Source organism: Stegastes partitus, unplaced genomic scaffold, assembly GCF_000690725.1.
Source record: "Stegastes partitus isolate 25-593 unplaced genomic scaffold, Stegastes_partitus-1.0.2 Scaffold320, whole genome shotgun sequence".
Taxonomy (NCBI): domain Eukaryota; kingdom Metazoa; phylum Chordata; class Actinopteri; family Pomacentridae; genus Stegastes; species Stegastes partitus.
Window position 1 is genome coordinate 317,593 of NW_007578051.1, and position 22,674 is coordinate 340,266.

The window sequence follows — 22,674 nt, forward strand, 5'->3', positions numbered from 1 at the left end:
ATTTAAAAAAAATCTAACAAAAAGTCCCGTGAGCAGATCAGAAGAAGTTTTGGATAACTTCCAGAGTAAAATCAAAAACCTCTTTTCCATGATGGATTTACATGGGATCCCTCGTGTGCAATGATCATGTTGCAGATGTAAATGATGAAGGCGGACAGATCATTTTTCATGACAGTTGTACTCACACAGGTGTGCAGGAACATACGAACATCATTTACATACTGTGGTAGTGACGACGTATGTTGGAAAAACTCTGTCATGGAAAAATATGATGTTTTCCAACATGTGACTCAAATGGGTAAAAAAAAAAAAAAAGAAAAATCTGTGCCAGAAAGCTAAAAATAATGTCTAACCCTAAAGACTATTCATGAGTGTATGTGGAAAACCAACAGAGCAGTTGTTGGACAATCTAGACCAGTGGTTCTCAAACTGGGGGTCTGGACCCCCATGGGGGTCCCAAGATAATCTCAGGGGGTCGCCAGATCATGGCTAAAAAATAAATAAATCAATAAATAAAGCCTACATTTATCAAATAAATGTGTATCAGGGCTGTCAGAATTAAAAGTGTATACTTGTTCCCACTCCTTTTTCAGACTTGCAAATATCATGATTTGATTATGTGATAATATTATTCTTTTTTGCTCTTTTTAATGCTCTTTCTTGAATTATTTTCTTTTGTTTTTATCATTTTCTCCCTCTTTCACTTGTTCGAAATAAATGCAATTAATTCATTTAAAAGAAAATTAACGTGTTACTGTAAAGAGATTAATCTGTGGAATTAACACATTGATTTTGAACGCATTAATGCATGAACAACAACGTTATCACTCATGCCATATTGAAAATTCAAACTGGGGGGTCACGAACACAAACTTGTGTTATCTTGGGGGTCGTGGCTCAAAAAGTTTGAGAACCACTGATGTAGACTAAAGTCAAAGCAGTAAAGTTGGAATAAGTATTCATAAATACTTCGACATTTACACACACAGGATGTAAAATGAACTCAAATAAATGTCAAACCAATTTAAGGATACACAAAAAGACCAGGAAGTGATACAAATCAACCACAGAGTGAAAGAACTGACTAAAAAGAAATGAACACGGTTACACCACAACAGCTAAGGAACATCCAAGGCCCGCAACAAGATGCAAAACAACCGCACAGATGCACAAACCAACCACAAAAAAAAAACAATGCAAAAGAGATGCTAAATGAATACAAATAGATGTTAATTTAAAACAAATACAGAAAACCACCTCGAAGACACACAAAACAACCACTGCTGGATGCAAAAGAGATGCAAAGACTGACCACAAAGAGAACGACTACAAAGAGACCCAAACGAATGAAAAAGAAATGCAAAGAGAACACAACTAAATACAAATGATTTAACAAAGAGAATCAGAATGACTAACAAAACACCCAAACCAATGCGAATGAGATGCAAAACAAACACCAACAAATGCAATATTACCACAAAGACACACAAAATGACCACAAAGCAATTAAAACTGACTGAGAAAGATAGAAAATGTGCACAAACAGATGCAAAACTATCACAAACAGAGAAAAAAACATCAGCAAAGGAATCACAAAGAGACACAAAACAGCCACTGGTCCAGTATTTCATAGTCAGTCTGTGGTTGTGCTGTTAAGTTCGCTATGTTTTGTTCTGCTTGTTTCTTTTTCTCATCCTTCGTTTAAAAATGCGCATACCTGTTTATTTTCTTTATATATAAAACTGTCCAACAGGGACAAAAACATTTAGCCATTATCGATACACCGCTTCTACACCTACGGACAATTTAGAATCACCAATTAACCTCAACATGTTTTTGGACTGTGTGGGAGGAAGCTGGAGAACCCGGAGAGAACCAACACTGCACGGGGAGAACATGCAAACTCCACGCAGAAAGATCCCGGGTGTCCTCAACGGGACGCAAACCAGCAACCTTCTTACTGCGAGGCAACGATGCTAACCACCGAGCCACCTCGCAGCCCCAAAAACATGAAGAGTACATTTGCTGTACATCCCATGGGTAGCCTTTTAAAAAGAAAACATATAATTAAATAAACAGGTATTCTTACAAATAATATTGTTTTTTTCTGTTAAGACTAAACTGATTATATTTTCAGCCTCCATCATTTGGTAAATGACACAAACCGTTGCTACGGCAGCCCATTATAAACACTCTGGACTGCTACTCCAAACAGCAGGGGCTCTTCAGACGCCCCAGATTGCCCAAATAGAGCAGAGGCATGATTGTGCTCCCTGCAGTCGGCAGTATGAGGATAGGCATTGCTAAAAAGCAGTCATACTCCTTCTCGTCAGGAAATATCAGACTCCCGAAGACGTACACCAGCACCGGGGGGACGTAGGAGATGACGGTCATGACCATGCTGTTGGTGATGACCTGCAGGGCCTTCTTCTTCTTGGGGTGCAGGTCTCCTCCTCCACGGTACGACTTCTTCAGAGTCCACAGGATGGCGGCGTCGCAGATGAGAATGACGGGGAGCGCTATGATGTACACCAGCATGGCCCAGGCGCTGTGGTTCAGCTCCACAAAGACCACGGACGCGCTGCCTTGAGCCGCCGTCAGAGTCCAGACGGCGGCGGCCATGAGGACCCGAGGAGCCAGGCTCTTGTTGGCGCGGTAGGTGACCGGATGCACCACAGCCAGGTAGCAGTCCAGACAGATGCACGCCGTCAGGAGAGGCCGGCCAGCCAGGTTCAGAGAATACATGAAGTTGGTGATCTTCCCAAAGGAGATGATGTCCCAGAAGATGTAGTTGCACAATCCGAACGGGATGAAAAACAAGAAGACCAGGTCCATGACGGTGAGGTTGAGCATGAAAACGTCGTTGGGGGTGATGGAGGTTCCCACCTTGTGTCTCCGAAAAAGCTCCAAGAGGACGGCGACGCATGCCGGACACCCAACCAGGGAGAAGAGGGTGCTGAGAGAAGCCCAGATGATGATGCCTAAACTCATGTCCCCGCAGTGGCCGAGCCCATCCTCATGCTCGCTGAGGTTGGAGGCCAGACTCTCAGAGCGAAGATGGAGGAACATTATGAAGCAGTCTGATCAGCTCCTGCCTACACCAGAAGGAAAACAGACATAAGTGGTGATTTAAAAGCTTCACACAGCAAGAGAGAGAGAGCTGCTTAATGTTCATCTTACCTCCAGGATGGGATCTGATCTTTTGTTGCAATGATGCAGCCGGTTTGCTTCTAGTATGGAAATACTGATTTGAATAAGCAAGTGACAGCGAGGATCATCTTCCTGCATTGGCTTGGATGTTTTGAAAGCTCTGCAGATTTGATTAGTTTCTGTGTGGTTAGAAAAACTGGTTTACTAGATGATGAGAGGCATTAAAATGAAGCTTTGCCTCGTGAACAGTTAAAGGTCAGAGGTCGAGAGCTGTGGAGCGGCTTGGTTCAGCAGGACTGTGCTCAGGTACAACAGTGAGGTACTTTAATCTTCACCTGATTATTTTCTTGTTATGTTACTTTACGTGTCTGTTCCACTGCAATTCAGGGGCCAATGTGCAACTTTTTACTTAAATTTTACAAGGGATGCACCATATATCAGTGACCACATTGGTTTTATTTTTTTTCCCGATATATCGGTATCGGTCCAATGAACAAATTTAGCCGATGTGAAAAACCACTGATTGTCTAACATTAGCACCTTCGTCTCTACATTTGTTATTGCTGATATTTCACAGATGTTTTTACTTAAATGGTCCTGAACTTGAACATTCAATGTATATTCTTGATTACGCTTACATACTTTTACTTGAGTACAAATGTCAGCACAAGATTTTTAATCAACTGTTTCTTCACTCTCATTAATCTGATCACATCCCTCATCTCTGGGCCAGTTTAAAAACAACCAAAAAAAAGTCTCTTTAATCGCTTTCCCCTTTAATCAAAATTACTAAACTGCTGCTTTGTGTGAACAAAAGTAATCCCAGTCTGGTTTATGTTCAAAGGCAATATTTAAATAAATAAATACATCACAAAACACATCCTGATGGTGGCAGCACTCTGACACATGTTCTGTCTGCCCTCCAGTGGTTTAACTTGTCACCCTGCTACAGTAAAATACAACCTCCGTGGTTGGAGGAGCTGCAGAAAGCAACGTTTTTAAACATTGATCAGGGACGCTGGGTGCAGTTAGACATGAAGCAGGATTGTAACTTTCGACGAGAGAGGGCAGCAAAACTCTGCTGCTCAGCTGCTGTTGGGTAACTTCACAAGGTCAAGAAGAGACTGTGGTTTTGTCTAAATGCAGCTTCAGCCGTAGACTGAGACCAGCGAGGCTTTCTCAGTAGTTTGTGCTTTTTTTTTTTTTAGAAAAATGTGTAAAGTTTTGTTTTCATGTGCAATATTTCATTGTTATGAGTATGATGTATAACTTGTGTACTTAATTTTATTCTCAGTAATGTATTGCACTTATATCTGATTGTTTTTCTACTAATTCTGGTAGATTAATCACAGCGACTGGACTTGCTTAAGTTCCTTGAAGACGTTTCACCTCTCGTCCAAGAGGCTTCATCAGTTCTGACTGACTAGCTGGGAGATCCACATACTGATATCCTTAAGTTAGTGCTAACGACTCACATAACGAGGGGGAGGAGCAACTAACCCCCAATTGAAACCGAAACTCAGGTGTTAAGGCTCCTTTAGGATATAAGTGAGAGAAGTGAGAAAAGAAGAAAATACATTTTTAAAATGCAAACTAAAGACCCATCCATCCATCCAACCATTATCTATGCACCACTTAACCCTCACTAGGGTCATGGGGGGCTGGAGCCTATCTCAGCTGACTCAGGGTGAAGGCAGAGGACACCCTGGACAGGTAACCAGTCTATCACAGGACTACACTTAGAGACAGACAACCAAGCACACTCACATTCACACCTACAGACAATTTAGAATCACCAATTAACCTTAACATGTTTTTGGACTGTGTGGGAGGAAGACGGAGAACCCAGAGAGAACCCACGCTGCACAAGGAGAACATGGAGACTCCACACAGAAAGATCCTGGATGTCCTCACTGGGATGGGAACTGGCGATCTTCTTGCTGTGAGGAAACAGTGATAACCACCTTGCAGCCCTCCATTTACTCAGTCTGGCTTTCATCATTTTCTAATTATTTATGCTTACTTTTTGGCATTAACATTTTCTGTTTCTGTTGTTCAGTGGCCCTGTGATAGACTGGTGACCCGTCCAGGGTGTCTCCTGCCTTCACCCTGAGTCAGCTGGGATAGACTCCAGCCCCCATGACCCTAGTGAGGATTAAGTGATGGATGGATGTTCTGTTACTTTTTTGGTGTGAATTAGTCTCTAAATCTATTTTTATGATCCTGTATTTCATCAGTCACCTGCAAAGCACTTTAAATTATCCTTAACTAATTTGAAAACTGCTAAATAAATAACATTTGATTAACTGGTTGAAGTTGGAGTACACATTAACACAAAGTACTCACATTTAAAGTGTTTATTGAAACAGCAGAAAGCAAAAAGGAATCGTAGACGACCAGAGCTGCTTCTGACATAATGAAAACTGAAAAATCAAGTGAGGAATTCAAACGAATACACGAGTGACTGATTCTTATAAAGACAGTCGTTGTAGTTCCACTGACCACCACTGGGTGGCAGGAACAGTTTGTTATAGCGGGTTGTGTTTTCACATTTCTGGAGACCAAACTTAATACATTCAATATATATTTCAACAGTTTTTGACAGTTTTCAATCATAATACAGTTCAGTTGATTACTTTGCCAGAGGAATAAATGAAAAAATAAAATTTAGCTTTTTTTTTTTTTCCTCCAAATGTCTGACATGCCGTAGATTTTACGTTTTAATTCAGTTTCCATTAATGAACCGCAAACAGAAGCATCCAGTCTTTCATTATCTGTAAAGGTTTACAGCAGGTTTTAGTGTTTTATATGCTTTTAATGACACACACACACACAATGTATGCAAACAATTCCATATAAAAATTTCTTCATGAAATATTCTCTTGTGTATTTACTCTCTGCTCTTTCTGCAGCAGAGCAACTGGTCACAACGTCTCCAATCAAATTAGCTACCAAAATCGATTGTTTTTATTTATGTACACGACACATTTACAAGATTGGACTTACTGACCAAAAAAAAAAAAAAAAGAGGAAAAGATGCACATAAAAACTCCCAATAAAATGGTTATTATTCAGACCCTGTCACAATCATAGAAAACCGTGAAAGGCACAAGAATGTTCACATGAAACGTACAAAAGATACATTTTCTTCAAAGTGTAAATTACAGAATTTTTAGGAAAACCTTCGACACGCTCCCGTTAGTTCGCTGTTCCTGACTTTTGCTCTCTGGTTAGCTTTTAGATGAAAACATACAGTTACTTGCCACATTTGGGACTTATCGACGTATTTGTAGATGTTTAACACGCTTATAAAAACAGCCTCAGGCCCCGTTTTCATGTCGTTTATCTGCTCAGTATCGCTGTTACATCCGTTGCTTTAACATTCAGCCGTTTCCAGTCAGAACTCTGATTCAACATTTCTGCTCAACAACACGTGAAGGCATGTCACCATGAACCAGCAGACCGAGACCGGTGCCAGTCCTCAGGCTCAGAGCTGGTTTTAGTACAACCGAGTGGTTTTATATCAAAATAACTGTGCCAAAGAACAATTAGAGAAAGATCACAGACGTTTTTTGTTTTTTTTTCAAGGGGGACGACAGGTAGACGAGCCCGTCGCCTGCCAGATTCCTCGGTAGTGTGCAGGTTTTACGAGACATCACAATCACAAGACAGTGTAAACACCAGGACATCATTCATGATTGCATATCGGATCTACGGTGTGGTTTCATAGCAACAAGACAAATATCACATTCTTAAACAAAGAGGGAACATCTGTGAGCTGTGTCTGAAAAAAGCCACATGTCTCCAGCAGAGGTCAAGTTGTACAGTCGTGCTCAAATGTATTCATACCCTTCCATTAAAGAAAAGGCAAAATTCACAACATTCACTCAAATAACTAGAACCTGGAAAAAGTAATAATAAATAAAAATTTGCTAAATTATAATTTAGGGAAATAAGACATTGCTTTTGAATTGTGGTTGAAAAGAATAATTAAACAATCAATTGCAGACAAATTAGAGCACTTTGCTGATGAGCAGTGAAATCAAAATCCCTGTCAACAGGAGCAGAAGTCTGATTGAGAGTTACAGAAACACTTGATTGCAGTGATTGACTCAAAGGATTGTTCAACTAAATATGAGTTTATGGGTCCCATCATGCTTGTTTGCTTGTTTTTTTGTTGTTGTTTTTAATATTTCTGTTGAACCACAATCCAAAAGCAGCATTATGATTTTCAATAAATTCTTATTTATTATTACTTTTGTCAATTTCAACTTATTCCAGTGACAGCAGTTTTTTTCTTCTTTAATGGGAGGGTGTGGATACATCTGAGGATGACTGCATGTATCTTTTTTTATTATTATTATTTCATTAAATAGCCAATAAAAAGCTTGACGATGTACCTTTTGGAAATTCGAACAATTCAACTGTGTCATTGTGGAATAAAAAGAAGTCAAAGTTCAATTAACAGGTCACAAAATTCTACTAATGTTCTGAAACCTTTTTTTTTTCTGAATTGCAACAGGATCAATGCAAAAATGCATTTCTAATCATCCTGAAATCTGACTTCCTCCCAATAAGTTGCCCTCGTGGAACTATGTTTTTCACCAGACAACAACAATACTTTTGAAGGGTTTCATTCCAAAACACTACGCTGTACATTCATCATAATATAAAGATGAACAGAGATTATGTGAATCTTATCACTCAAAACTTCAAAAACAGTCTCATTCTAAATAATGTTAGTATATGACAGTTGATGGTATTAAAATAAAATCTTTGTATTTAAAAAAAAGAAAAAGAAAAAACAACACCACATCATTTATATGTAAGAAATTGTAATCTAAAATCAGGTGTATTTTTCAGAGATCTTATTCTGGAACAAAACTCTTCAAAACCCGTATGAGAACATCAAGATAAAAGACTTTCAGAGTGAAATCTGTGAGTGCTGGGGGGAGTTGTACACATTCTGACAAACATCTCAGCCCTCCCACTGATGACACACTGCACTCACTATGTGGAGCGTTTACACATATATTTATATGTACACACACATCTCAGAGAGGTTTGTCTTGAAAATGCTTAGTGTTGAAACTCAGTAGTAGTTGTTTGCAGCTGGATGATGAAGCTGCAGTTTGTTTAGTACGCGAGGGGAGACGAGAAAATCACCCACTGTTTTTCAAGACCTGTCCAGGATTACAAGCCTCCAGTGAACCACATTCTGCTGCCGAGTCCCACAACTCTGCAAACTGCTTCTTTCTCTCCGAACCTGTGACGACGGCGTTGTTGGGATGTGTGAGTTAGGACAGCGCTGACTTTCCGACAAGGACATGAGGGTCAGACAATGGCTGCATTGACTCGGTTGTGACCTCCCCCAGCCCAACACCAGTTAACATGAAAAAAAACAGCCTTGAAAAAAATGCTGTTGATTATTAACTGGGATGCCAGTGTGTTCGTGCTGAGTGGAATTCGAGCCATGCATTGATTATCCAAATGGAGCAGAGCAATGTTGTTGCCTCCTCAGAATCACATTCAGCTCCAGTGTCTGGTGAATTGCTCACTCTTGCACAAAAACACAAACAGCAGGGCTGCTTTTCGTTTCGTAAAAGGAAACACTTGTGTATATTCATGCAGATTCTTCACATCTTGCACAGTGGAAAGCTACGATACCCAGAAGGCTCACTGTGGTAACACAAGCTTGGAGGGCAAAACATAGCACCCTAACATGTAGTGCAGTTTGCAAGACTGAACAGAAGTCATTCTGCCTGCTTCTCTGAAAAACTGACAGTCCCTGAAAAGTTTGCTTTAACTTAATTACTTATTCACTATCTCTTTACAAAAAAAATAGAATTTCTGATATCTTTGTAGCTTACAAAGTCTGCTCGTACCTCATAACAGATTCCTCGTACCACAAAGTAGCTGCAGCCACAGACACCAACAACCACATACATCAGTGCGGCACAATGCCGCTGTCTTCTCCATACAGGATGCCTTTCTTTCAGGGAACATTTCTACTGGCCAGATGGGCTGCAGGGCCTTCTCTGTCCAAAACAAAATGGCTTTGAGAGTATTAAAGACCCCCATCAGGTCTGGGAGAAAGTGACCAGAATACTAAACATCGTCTTCAATGCATATCATGGCTCACTTTGTCAGTGTTCTATATGTTGTTTTTCTCTGCTCAGCTGAGTTGAGAAGCAAATCCAAAAGCATGAGGGAACTGAAGGAAATTTAACAGATGATTCACATGTCGTGGAAACAACCACAGAAACTGAACAAATTAAAAGAAAATGTCCTTAAAAAAAAAAAAAAAAAATCAGCATTCATGAATCCAGTCGGATGACTCTGTGATGATCAGATTCTTCTCGTACCGTGACGGGTTGTTGACTCAGGTGAACTTTGCTTATCGAGTTATTTGCGGAGGCTGAGTAATCCTCCTTTTGGCACTTAACAGTCACAGATTGATAACAAGAAGAAATGAATACAAATGATGCCATAGACACCATATTATTGCTACACTGCGCTGAGTCAATGTGTGTCACAACTTGGTGATTTGGTGACTTCTGACAGACGGCCTTGACCGGTTTGGGTGCTTTTGTCGATATGGAGAGAGAGTTCGGTTCCACATGCCCTTACAACAGCCAGTTTCAAACACACACCCAGTTCATTTCTGTCACATAAATATCCATCTTCCCTTTCTCTCATTTCCCTCTGTGATTCCATTTCAGCTCCCGGTCCCTCTCCTCAGGTGTGCCCGCTCCAGGTGTCCGCTAGTCCGAGATACTCTGGGTTTTCTGCGGTGGGGGTCAAAAACCCGTTCATATGCCGGCCAACTCCTCCGTTGCTCTCCAGTGCTGTAGGTCCGTCCACCACTGCTGCTCCTGGTGCCACTTTGGCTTTGGCCACAAGGTCCAGGTAGTACGGGTTGTCAAAAGCAGGAGAGATGGAGTTCGGGGAGCTCACAGGGACCAAGTATCCGGGGTTTTCCACACTGTGACCAGAGCTCAGTCCGTTAGGGAGCCGTCGGTCTACTCTGGAGCCTTTACGAGGCAGCGTGCTCGGCCGCTCGGGGATCCCTGGTCTGAGATCCCTAATTTCCTGGTTGACGTACTCTGAAATGGTGGAGAAAGGAAAAAAGTCAGAACAAGGGTCGCCGCTGAACTGGTTGAGCTGGCGACCCATGTACAGGAGCTGTAGTGACCGACGCAGCAGCCATGGGTTCAAGCCCCGCTGCAACCAAACTTTCCGAGGTTTAGTTGCACCTACTTTCTATACTTTTTGGACAACCTACAGTAGAAGAAATCGCTCACTCACCTGGTAAGGCATGATTATGATTGTGGCCGTGACTCCGCCTGGGCAGTGAGTGATGGAGGTGATGAGGGTGGAGGAAGCCATTCGGCCCGTCGGTCTCGAGGTCTCCCTGGCTACCGTTGGGGTAGGTGGGGTCTTTGCAGTAGCGTCCAGGGCTGGCGGGGGGCAATGAGTGGCCGTCTGGAGGCCCGTCCAGGAAGACCGAGTCAGACTGGCCTCCGGCTGAGGGGCTGCGAGCCAGCGTCGGGTACTGAGGCCACAGACCGTTGGAGGTGCTGGCTCCTGACGGTAAGGTCGGGTACTGGCTGCGACCCAGAGTGCTCAGGGACGAGTACATGCTCCGAGGACCACCGGCGATGGAGGGCTCAACGTCTAAGCCCTGATCTCTGCTCTGCTGGAGAGATGACAAAGAAAAAAGTGACTCACATTAGGCTTACGTTTATTCAGCAATGGAACCAATATGTCGAACTGACATCAAAAATCAGATTACAGTTTAAAATCATGGCATGGTTGTACTCATAGTCAGCTGCTAAAGCCGGTTGTGCTGATATGAAGAAAAATATTGTCAGAATTAGAACTGTGATAATAAATTTGACAGTTAGAGCCTCTTTAGAAAAGCCCAGAAAAACAGTGCAGTCAGAGAATCTTCCAACACAGATTATCAGCCAGTGTAACTGTAAATGATGAAATAACTGAAGACAAAGGTGCTGTTCTCCCTCACTGACCCTGTACGACTGGTGTCTGGACGGTCCGTTGGCCTGCGGCTCGTCTCCCTTCGTCCTGGTGAAGAGGTTTGGCTGCGGCACCAGATACTCCTCAGCGTCCATCATTTCCCCCACGTTGTCCCCCTCCTCCAGAAGCATCCGGTAAAACCGACTGTCCACCGGGCTGCACTTGCTCATGTCCTCGTCGTTCTGCACGGCACGGAAGAACAACATGGAAGAAATGTAAAGAAAGGCTATATTTACTAATAAGACCACAATATTTATCTTTTTCTAAGTGGTACCAGGCCAAAATGGTATCGCTTTAGTACACAAATAACATTCTACAGTGTAGAAGATAACATACTGAGAGCACAGTCACACAAAAGGAAAACATGCAACACGGTCACATACCTGAATGACTACATAGCGAGGTGGGTCTCTGGCCATGGCAGTAAACTCATTGACCAGATCTCTGAACTTGGGCCTGCTCTCTGGATCGATCATCCAACCTGCCATCCAAACATAAAATCAAGATGTCAGTCGGTCGCATTCGATGCAAACTAATTCTGTGACGTCCTGTTTAATTTAAACAAAAGTTCATTTTAGTTTTAGTTTTTCACAAAATCTGCTAACGGCAAACGCTTAAAGATTTATTTTTGGCAAAATTTTTAAAATTTGAATAAAAACGATTCGGATGAAATATCACAAGTTTGACCTTGGATTTGGTAAAGTTTTACAACAGCAAGTCACAGGCGAGTAGTTCAGGGACTGTTGGAAAGATAAAAATTCAAGGATTCTTTGTGTTTTCACAACTTGTGGCTCAGATAAATGATGTCATTTGGGCAATTTTCTTTAACAACAAAATGCCTCCCAAACCTGCAGGTGGGTTTTGGAGTTCAGAGATTGTTAAATCCTCAAGAGACAGACAACATGTAAAATCAGTGCTTCAAGAAGAACTACCCACATTTGACCATGATCATGTAGACGTCGATGGTGCAGATGAGGGGCTGAGGAAGTCTCTCCCCACCCTCTAAAACATCTGGTATTTCCCTCGCTGGTATTGTGTCGTAGGGTTTAGAACCGTACGTCATCAGCTCCCAAACTGTCACTCCTGAAGAGGAAATTACAACAGCACAACATTCAAGCACCAATTTAAACCCAGTTTTATCATGATTAGTGCAGCAGAGAGACACTGACCGTAGCTCCAGACGTCACTCTGATGAGTGAACCGTCTGTGCAGAATAGACTCCAGGGCCATCCATTTAATGGGCACCTACAAATACAGAAACACATTTTTATTTAAAAAACAGATCAAATAAATCATTGTGGATGTTTCAGGTGCTCCTAAAACCACAGTCACATCTTACCTTCCCTCCATCAGCGTGATACTCGGTCTCGTCTATATCGAGCAAACGGGCCAGACCAAAGTCAGTGATCTTCACGTGATTCGGGTTCTTCACCAGAACGTTTCGCGCGGCCAGATCTCTGTGAACCAACCGTACCTCCTCCAAATAACTCATCCCCTACACCAACACACACACAGGTCCATCACCCACAAATCCATGTGTCCACAAATATACAAACTGGTACCACATCAAATGTGAAAGAAAAAATAAGATGAGAGGGACATCAGCAGCAACATTAAAACACTACAGGAGAGAAAACAAAAATGCACCTACAACTACCAGCAGTCACACAGGTATGCACATCAACAAAAACATGCTGTTGCATTGTTTCTGTACCTTGGCAATCTGGACACACCAGTTGAGGAGGAACTGGGAACCAATGCGGTCCTTGTTCTCCCTGACGTAGTCGAGGAGGCAGCCGTACGGCATCAGCTGAGTGACCAGCTGCACTGTGGAGGTCAGGCAGATCCCCAGGAGGCGGCACACATACGGGCTGGCAACCCCCGCCATCACATAGGCCTCCTGGGAACAGACAGAGCAAAGATGTATTTCTGTGCATTTCTGTGCTCCATAACCGTGTATGTGTCCTGTACTCACATCAAGGATTTCTTTGTTGGCCTTCGGGGAGGTGTTTTCTCGCAACACCTTAATGGCTACTGGTATTTTCACATTTTCCCCATCAGGAGCCCACACTCCCTGAAACAGTGACCAAAACCATTGCAAGTCATCAAAATCTCAACATATATCACTGCTGTGCATCTCTGTAGCAATCAGTTTTGAAGGTTGTAGCTTGCATACCTTGTAGACAGTACCAAAGGCCCCTGCACCCAGCACCCTGAGCTTTTTCAACTCTGTCTCCTTCAGGATGCGCATCTGAGCCTGATTGGGTGACGCACCGCTCGGCGTTAAAGGCTCCACCAGCTGTACACATGAAGGGAGCAGATGGCGCATTACTCATCACAGAGCCAGGGCGACACACAGCAGAAGCAAAACGTCAACACTGACACTGTTCCCATCACTCCCAGTGCTCACCTCGTGCTCCTGCAGGATCCTCCTCAGCGTCTCCTTCCTCTTTAGCTTATTCTGTCTTCTCAGGTAAAAGACCAGCAGAGCCAGCAGGATGAAGAAGAGCACCACTCCACCCACTGCAGCCACGATGGTCGTACCGGGCCTGGACAGAGAGAAAGAGCTTAGCGCAGCTTCCAGAAAAGTCTGAAACCGAAATAACTTCCTCAGACAAACACTGTTTTATTAGTTTGTGTCTGAAGCAGCTCACCCTGTCCTGGTGTCGATGGGGCAGCCTCTCTCATCCATGAAAGTGCAGCTGCAACAGAGAAGCACCTGGTGTGAAATCATTCTCACTGCATCTGTTTGTGAGTTTCTGTGTGTGCTTGTGTGTGTGTGTGTGTGTGTGTTCACACTCACGGCAGTGTACAGTTGGTGTTGCAGGGCAGACAGTGCCCAGTGGCATTGCTGTACTTCCACACAGTTTGCTGATCCTCCTTCACACCACTGGGGCAGCTCGCCACGCAAAACTCACCGTCCTGGAAGTTCAGACACTCTGTGCAATCTTCTGCACCCTGAAGACACAGAGAGGGATATTTCAGGGGATTTATAAAAAAAAGTGCCTGCACACATTTACACAGATACAATCAGGGAAATTGAGTTGACATTATTTGTTTGGTGTATTTGATAGTTTTTACACTACAGACAAGCAGAAAATGTGGAGAAACATCAGAGGGTCAAGAAGCAGCCGCAGCTGGAGCAGAAGTCAAGACGCTGTGGTTAGATGGTGACCACTGGAGCACAGGGCTACCCCGGCTTATTATCTGACTTTTAATCAATGCATTGTTTTATTTATACATGTCAAAAATGTCCATCATGGTTTCCTACAGCTCCATGTGACATTTTTAACTTTTATTTAACCAACACTACATTGTCTAACAGAATTTGATCTAGCAACAGAAAACAGCAAAATGCAGGAACTTTGGTTCTTTGCATAATTAAATAATTACACAAATGTAAGAAGAGAAAAAAGATTTTCTGTCAAATGGATTGTTGTGGCATCTGCAGTGATGTGGATGTTTTACTGGTGTGTTGTGTTCAAGAGAGAGCCGAGCCAAAAGCTGAAGCTGCAGATTTTCTGGTTGATCTACGTTCTACACTGACTTTTGGCCACAAGTTGTGGGTACTGACCAAAAGAATTCAACCACAAATTCAAATGGTGGAAATCAGTTTTCTCCTGTTGGTGTCTGAGCTCGCTCACTTGTAAGGGGTTCACAGGAGAATTTTCCTCCACATCAAAAGAGCCCAGCTGAGGGAAATCCATCAAGGATGCCTCCCCGACAAGGTGTTTCAAGCTCATCCAAACAGGAGGAGACCAGGACACACCGGAGAGGTTATGGCTGTGTTTCATACTGTGTCTTTTACTTTAAGAGTAAACACCATTTCATGCATTATGGATACTGCTGGGACACACTACTTGGTCATAATACTGTTCTTTCCTTGTACTTGTGGAGGTCCACAATTCTCCTCCTGATATCTTGACTGATTTCTTTAGATTGTTGTCACAAAAGCAAGCAGTGGGTTTAAGGTGTGCCTTGAAATACATCCACAGGTGTGCCTCCAGTTAACTTAAATGTCGTCACTTAACCTATCAAAAGCTTTCCAAAGCCATGACATCATCATCATCTGGGCTTTCCCAAATAGTTTGAAGGCAAAGTAATCTTAGTGTTTGTAAATTTCTGACTTTGAAGAAAGCAATAAAAAATCCTCTACAAAGTTCTCTCTCTCATTATTCTGGCATTTAGAAAACAGAAATAATGTTGGTAATCCTAACGTACCTTAAACAGGAAAAGTTTAGTCTGATTTAATGTCAGACAGTGAGAAAAAAAAAGGTTTTAAACTTCTGGTTTAACTGTATATCCATTGCAGTCTGTAATGTGAAATGAGCTGTTAGTGTCTGCATGCTCTGGGCGGCTCAAGCTCACTAATAATTACACATTACAAAATCCAACAGGATGCATTGGGACATACCAAATCTTTTTCTGGTGTAGCACATAGTCATCAAAGATACGAGTTGAGCACCTTGAAACATTTTTTTGTTTTGGTGAAAGAGTAATATTCTTTAAACTGAGTGGTCAGGTGATGTTCAAATACTCAGGATTATGTTCTCTCAGTGATCAGCACTAACTTCTGGAATGCAACTAGTTTAAAAACCACTAATAATTCTCACAAACACCTACCGGGCCGTGGCAGGAGGCAGAGCCATTGAGAGGTCGACACTCTGGATGACACGCATTGCACTCGGATCCGTCTGTGTATTCACGCACAGACCTGCAACACAAGCACAGGGCGCGTTTAGCATAACATCCCGTAACACAGTGTGGCATTTGTTGTATGCATTTATCTGGAGGCACCTGACACCGTCATAAGGAGACACATTTTTAGAATGGGGGGCCCCAGCTGCAAATAACCTGATGAGCTGCTCAGGATAACTTGTACTCTGCACCACACAGGGCAAGACAACAATGTTTGGTATTGCTTGGCAACTTTCCGCGAACCGTATGTGTGAAGATTGTGAAGATATGATAACAATAGTTAGGTGAGAATACTGCTCTCATGTTGCACAGTGAGTAAGAAGCTGCAACAGCCGTGAACACAACCTCACCACTGAACCGCAGACTGTCTTTTTTACACTTGTGTTTTTGCACATATTAAACAAATGACATGTTAATTCTCAGCAAGAAAGCAAATACGCATGTTTCACAATTAACACTTTAACCCTCTGAGCAGTTTTTACTCACTGTGGGATCATTTGTAACCACAATACAAAGTCTGACACATTTGTGGAAACAGCACAACCATGGCTGGCATTGCAGAGCACTTAAATGTCATCTGTGCAGCATAACAAAGTTAAAAAGCCATAAATCCTAAAAAAGAAAAAAAAGTTGACTTTCTTTGATCACTTAAATAAATAAGTAAATTGGAATTAACATGCACAACATTTTACCAAGTGACCACAGGATACTGCAAAAAAAGGTGACTCTACATACTGTAGATCAGGGGTGTCGAACTCCGGTCCTCGAGGGCCACAATCCTGCATGTTTTAGATGTTTCCCTCTTCCAACACACCTGATTCAAATGATCAGCTCATCATCAAGCTCTGCAGAAGCCTGATAACGATCCTGATCATTTGAATCAGGTGTGTTGGAAGAAGGAAACATCTAAAACATGCAGGATTGCGGCCCTCGAGGACCGGATTTTGACACCCCTGCTGTAGATGTTTTACAACTCACATCTTTCATTTGTTTCTAGACTTTATCTATCGGCTCAGTGGAAACACAGCTGGCGATTCAGACAAAAGTTTGTGTTTGTAACAAATGAAACACTAATGGCTTATAGGTTGCGACAAGGACCACAGAATATTATGTTTTTTACAGAATCTGGTGAGAAAAAAAAAAGTTTATTTCTGGCAAATGTTTAAATGAGGCATGTAGAATAACAACATTTTAAGCTTAGTTTAGTTTAAGTTTCCTGATTAAGACCATGGAAAGGTTCTCTTCACAGGGTTCAGAGGGTTAAATTCTCCTCCCAAGCTTTAATCTAACAAAACAACTGACTGTCCTTGTTGTATGGACGCTTTCTAATGACACAGTTTATTGCGCTGAACATCAACCTAACTAGTAAACACATACTTTTTAAATCCATTTCCAGATTATTTTAACCTGGATACAACCACATTTTAAGCAAAGAAAAAACAGAACTCTTGCCAAATGATCTTTTGAGTGTGGCAAAACTATATCAGTTGGACATTTTCAGCTTTTTATATATTGATGGTAGGAAACACTTGACCTCTATTGATTTGCTATGTCATTCTGTGTATACGTCAGTTGCAAACACATCATATCAACTTGAGTTCAGTTATTGTTCTAAGAACCACAGTGTTATCACACGTGTTTGCTTACGGGCACACTTTAGGTTAGAAGCCTTTAGATTGATTTACTGTTGTGGCTGCTTTGACAGTCACTGTGGATCCAGTCATTCTTCATACATCCACCTTCACATTTTTAACGCAGGCGTAAATACCTTGTTTTCTTTACTGTAGAACTCTTTTCTGGGTTTTGCACACAGTAAAGTGCAATATTAAGATCATTATCAGTTGGCTTTTTATTGATTTAGAGTGGCCACACCCACACAAACTTTCTTACCCCTGATAGATGTCACACTGCTCCACGCACTCATGGCCACGTTTGACGGTTTTGCAGGACACACACTGGCTGGGCCCCGGACCCCAGCAGCCTCCTTCACACAGCGGGTGACACACATTCCCCGTTGCCTCTGAAAACACACACAGACACATCAGAGCATGAAGCACACTGTACTTTTTATGTCCTCAAACAGTTAACAGGATTTACAATCACTGTGGTTAGTTTTATATGTCGGTTTATGAGCACTAAAGCTGCAGAGGTTCAAATAAATGTTAAACTCTAAAAAAAAAAAAACACCTGCAGACGAGCACTTTTCTCATAAATTGCAAATATTTGTCACGCAACAGCACCTACGCATGTTGTTTAAAATGCAATTTGTAAAACAGTATTCGCTGCACTTTTCCTGCTGCAGCAGTTCAATTCAATAAACATTTTTGAACCTTGCATCTGGCTGATTATCTTGGCTATAAAGAACTTTAATGCACCTTCTGCTCTGAATACGTTACGTGTGTGTTCACCTACCACAGACTTGGGGGTCCTGGTTGTGGCTGACGATTCGATGGGGTCCCTGGGTGGGATGGATCAGGGTCTCCCAGGGCAGAGAATTAGTGTAGCACAACTGAGTGTTGTTGTACATTAAGACCAAACCTCCACTGACGCTGCGTAGCGATCGCAACCCAAGAGAACGGATGTGGAGATTCTGGACGGCCAGTGAAAACACACCCCTAAACAGATGGAGAGGTTGTGAGTAATCAGACCGTAATCAAGAATGACGAAGGAAGCTAAAAAAAAAGAAAAAAAAAAACCGAACATAAATGGAATGAAAACAGCAAGAATACCTACAACTAAGAACAGTAATGGAAACTGTCAGATATTCACAAACAGCTCAGTGTAATACTAACAATACTTTGCCCACAATATTGATAGCATCATTATGCATCGGTTCTGTGATACTCAATACTTTGCAGACAACCTGAATGTTTTAAAAATATTATTTGGCACCACAGCGTATCACAAGATCAAGATACACAAATATATTGCTTAGACATATCGATAATTTATCTCACCACTATAAATCAGCAGATCTCACACTTGTCACTGTGACCTACTTTCAGCACTACAGAACGTCCCACGGACTCTGAGTGGCGCGTGCTGCAGGTCAGAGCAGCGCTGGCTAATAATTAGCATTTATTACAGAGAAAGTGAACAAACAGCCTCGAATGAACCAGACACACGGTCGGAAGAAAAAAAAACAAAACAAAACAAAAGAGAGCACAAAAACACAGTGTGGGTGGATGGACATCAACACAGAGGCATGTGGTGACGCACGGCGCAGAAAGACACTGATATGATGAACAGAAGATGCTTTATGATCGACTTCCATAAATATATTTTCTGCACTGCATTGTGTTAAGCTTTTCAATGGTTTAGTTTGTATGCATGCTTACTTTCTGCTGTTTTTATTTGATCATTTATTGTCTAGTTTCTCTATATCTGTCGGACTGTTGACAATAAAATCACAACATAAGGAAAGCTATTACAGTATGCATAGTTTAAGTGAAGTGACAGACTTGTGAACATACAGACAGTCTGAAAGTCTTACTTGTAGAGCATTCTGCCTCTGATCACCTTCAGGTTCTCAAACACACTGAGGTCGGTCCACTCTTCTGGCCAGGCGTCGATGTACAAATAACCTGCAGATTAAAATGATGCTATAAACACACTCTGGCAGAGAAGACTTCTGTGTGTTGTTCAATCTAAAATGAGACTGAACTGGGGAAACTGCAACTAAAATGAATTAGATTTTCTATTCATGGTAGAAGCTTACAAAAACAGTTTATTACCTGTAATCTCCTCCAGTCTCTTGAAGGCACTCAGCTGCTCCAAACTCAGGCCTGATGTGTTGGTCACAGGGTCCCTGGACAGCAAAAGTCAATCTGATTATTGCTCATTATCTTGTCTGTTGGCTTGAACGAGGACTTTAATTTAAGTGTTATCTTTTCCAATTTAAACTTGGATGTTGCGCGAATTGCCTCTATCTTTGTAGGACACTCAAGCCACGCGATTACCACATCTTTCAGTGCGACCTTGTGTCAGGAAGACGCCTTCCACTGGAACAAATTACAAGAATATGTTGTACTTACACCAACGCGTTTGCATTCTGTTTGTCTGAACAAGTGACTCAGGTTATCCCATATTTATTTCCTTCACACTTCACAATACAAAGGATTTCATGCATGTGTATTGTGAACAGTTGGCACAAACTCTAGAAGATAATTTATCAAGATTTGGCATCGCTACACGTCACGTAGGCAGATCGAGCAGCTTTGTTGTAAATGTCCACAGAGCACATGTGCAGACTAGTTGAACACAACCTATATTTAGTATTGTTTACAATTCACTCTTGACTGTCCAGGCACTGTCAGTAAACATGGCTCTTCAGTATTTTAATTAAATTTTAATTAGATGAGATTGTCTTTATGGTAAGAACACAAATGAAACTGCTTTTTCTTTCTTGACATAAAGACTCCGGCAAAGTGAAAAACATACAGTCAGGGTTTGGTCTGAGTGGCAGCTCTTTGCTCAAGTTGCACAAAGAACTGAGCACTGAATGTTTTTGCAAAGTCAAATATTTGAGGTGCTGAACAGGAGAGATGTGACTCGAGGCAGATTAAAATCTGAGGCATCAAGCTGCTCATTGTGTCTGCTCAAGTGCACGACTGTTAGCTTTACATTGAGTTAACTTGATTTATTGCATTCATTCCTGGAGCTTCAGTTTGACCCGTGTGTCTCTTACCTTGCAAAGCTCTGAGGGAGGAAGGCCAGACTACCAAAGATTTTCTTGCACTTGTTGAACTTCTCCACATTAGAAGACGTTACCATGGTGATGCCGTGTTTGTCCATGACACCGAGGTTGTCCATACCCAGACCGTAGCACACTGCGATACAAACAACAGAATGAAACGGCAATGAGCTAATTTATCTTAAATCCAGACAAACAGAATTCAGACACCAAATGTACAACAAAAGGAAGCAACGTCTCCCCACATGAACCATATGTTTAACTGAGCATCATCAGTGCTGAATTAAACATTGTGTGGCGTATTGCATTAAACACTTAAAGCTCTAAGTTGATTGACAGAGTAAACTTAAATGAAAAGCCTCAGCAGCATGATTTTACTGAACTCTAGACATGAAGTAAAAACAATTATCTTTACAAACAATAAATAATGATCTATCCTAATAGGTTAATAGTGATCCCAATTTACCAGCTGTAATTCATGAGACAAACTCAAATGAAGACAACAACAAGCTACTGCAGAAACAGGTCGGGTCACTTTGCATCATTGTCAACACGTAATTCATCAGCACATCAGGACGAGCAGCCACAACCATAACCATCTGTGTTTTAACGTCATGTCATGCATGTGGAGAATGCAAAAATAAATCATATCCAGAACATTAGTTATGCAATGTTTGAGCTACATATTGTGAAACAGCTCTCAGGGCTGGACTTCATGATAGCTACTGTATACAATATGTGGCCACTTCATCAGGCACACCTCTTCTAATGCTGGGTAGGACACACTTTGTCGACAGAACAGGCTGAACTCTTTAAGGAATAGACACAACAAGGTGCTAGATTCATGCCTGAGACATTCTGGTCCATGATAACACTAAAGGAAATTGCAGCAGACTTTCTGTCTGCTCATCCGCGCTACTCTCCTGCTCCATCACAACCTAAAGGTGCTTTATTGGATTCATATCTGGTGACTGTGGAAACCGTGGGCTACACTGAATTCAATAAAGTGCTGAGAAACGAGCTGAAGAGGGCGGGTGATACGTGACATGGTGTGTGAGTCTGTTGTATGTAGCTACAAGCATATGATCAGCAAAGATACTCATGTATGCTGTGGCTTTTAAGCAGTGTTGAGTTGGTGTTAGGAAACCCAAACCGTACCAGGAAAACACTCCCAGAACCATTCCACCATCAGAACCAGCATGAACTGCTGTCACAAAGCAGGATGGATTCTTGTTGTCAACCCTCCTGACAGAAGTAAAACCAAAAGCGGTTCCATCCATCCATTTTCTTCCACTGACGAGGTGTGTCAGAAAAGTTCCAGGACTGTTGCCACAAAAGATGTGTTTCAAATCCAAACTACAAACTACAAGTTTTCCCCTTCAGACGATCAACCAGCACGTCTACAAAGAGATCTTGTGGTGTTTGGTTTGTTCAGTGCGCAAGAAGAGGTGAGAGTCGTGGCAGAACAAGTCGTGGCTGCTTCACCATGACAACACACCTGATCACAACGCCCTGAGCATCCCACAGATCCTGGCTGAGAAGAACATCACCCTGCTGGAGAAACCTCCCTACTCACTCCACCTGGCTCCGTGGGATTTTTTACTCTTCCCCAAGCTCAAGGGGGTCATCAAGGGGACCCGTTTTGAAGACGTGGACGACATCAAGATGGCTGTGATGACGGAGCTGTTGAAGATCCCGGAAGAATCCTTTCAGGAGTGCATGGCAGCATGGCAGAGAAGGCTGGGGAAGTGTTTTAGACTCCAGGGGGATTACTTTGAAGGGGAAACCTTTTGTTTGTAGTTTGGTTTTGAAATATATCTTTTGGGACACCAGTCCTGAAACTTTTCTTACACACCTCATATCTGGGGTTGCGTCATGATGGCAGCAGGCTGAACAGGTCATTCCAGATGTCCCTCATGACAGCAAACCTTTCCGGTTCCTTCTGAGGGAATCTAGGATGTTCTCAGGTCAGATGAGATATGGAATTCCTCTAGGGATTTCTGGGTCTAGCCTCCCAGATGGATGTGCTGGTAAAACTTCAAAAAGAAGGCATCAAGAAAGCATCGTGACCAGATGCCCAGCTGGCTCCTGTTGCC

At 42.2% G+C, this 22,674-nt stretch overlaps 2 protein-coding genes across 2 annotated transcripts in view; both read right to left on the reverse strand.

The window, feature by feature from the left end:
- Positions 1-2,202: 2,202 nt before the first annotated feature.
- On the reverse strand, positions 2,203-3,069 carry LOC103358577 (proteinase-activated receptor 3-like). Its single transcript, XM_008283599.1, has one exon. It carries the CDS (start codon positions 3,067-3,069, stop codon positions 2,203-2,205), a length of 867 nt encoding a protein of 288 aa, XP_008281821.1.
- A 4,699-nt stretch (positions 3,070-7,768) lies between these two features.
- The window catches only part of erbb2 (erb-b2 receptor tyrosine kinase 2), a 36,395-nt gene continuing 21,489 nt past the window's right edge, over positions 7,769-22,674 (reverse strand). Inside the window, exons 6-24 of the mRNA XM_008283600.1 lie at positions 20,573-20,714; positions 19,620-19,693; positions 19,379-19,469; positions 18,298-18,500; positions 17,776-17,905; positions 15,811-15,901; positions 13,991-14,145; positions 13,842-13,889; positions 13,598-13,736; positions 13,364-13,486; positions 13,163-13,261; positions 12,902-13,087; positions 12,527-12,682; positions 12,357-12,432; positions 12,124-12,270; positions 11,571-11,668; positions 11,181-11,369; positions 10,459-10,849; positions 7,769-10,256 (exon numbers count right to left, since the gene is read on the reverse strand). Of these exons, the coding sequence (XP_008281822.1) occupies positions 9,889-10,256; positions 10,459-10,849; positions 11,181-11,369; positions 11,571-11,668; positions 12,124-12,270; positions 12,357-12,432; positions 12,527-12,682; positions 12,902-13,087; positions 13,163-13,261; positions 13,364-13,486; positions 13,598-13,736; positions 13,842-13,889; positions 13,991-14,145; positions 15,811-15,901; positions 17,776-17,905; positions 18,298-18,500; positions 19,379-19,469; positions 19,620-19,693; positions 20,573-20,714 (2,906 nt within the window). The 3' untranslated portion in view covers positions 7,769-9,888. The remainder of the gene's footprint in view (positions 10,257-10,458; positions 10,850-11,180; positions 11,370-11,570; positions 11,669-12,123; positions 12,271-12,356; positions 12,433-12,526; positions 12,683-12,901; positions 13,088-13,162; positions 13,262-13,363; positions 13,487-13,597; positions 13,737-13,841; positions 13,890-13,990; positions 14,146-15,810; positions 15,902-17,775; positions 17,906-18,297; positions 18,501-19,378; positions 19,470-19,619; positions 19,694-20,572; positions 20,715-22,674) is intronic.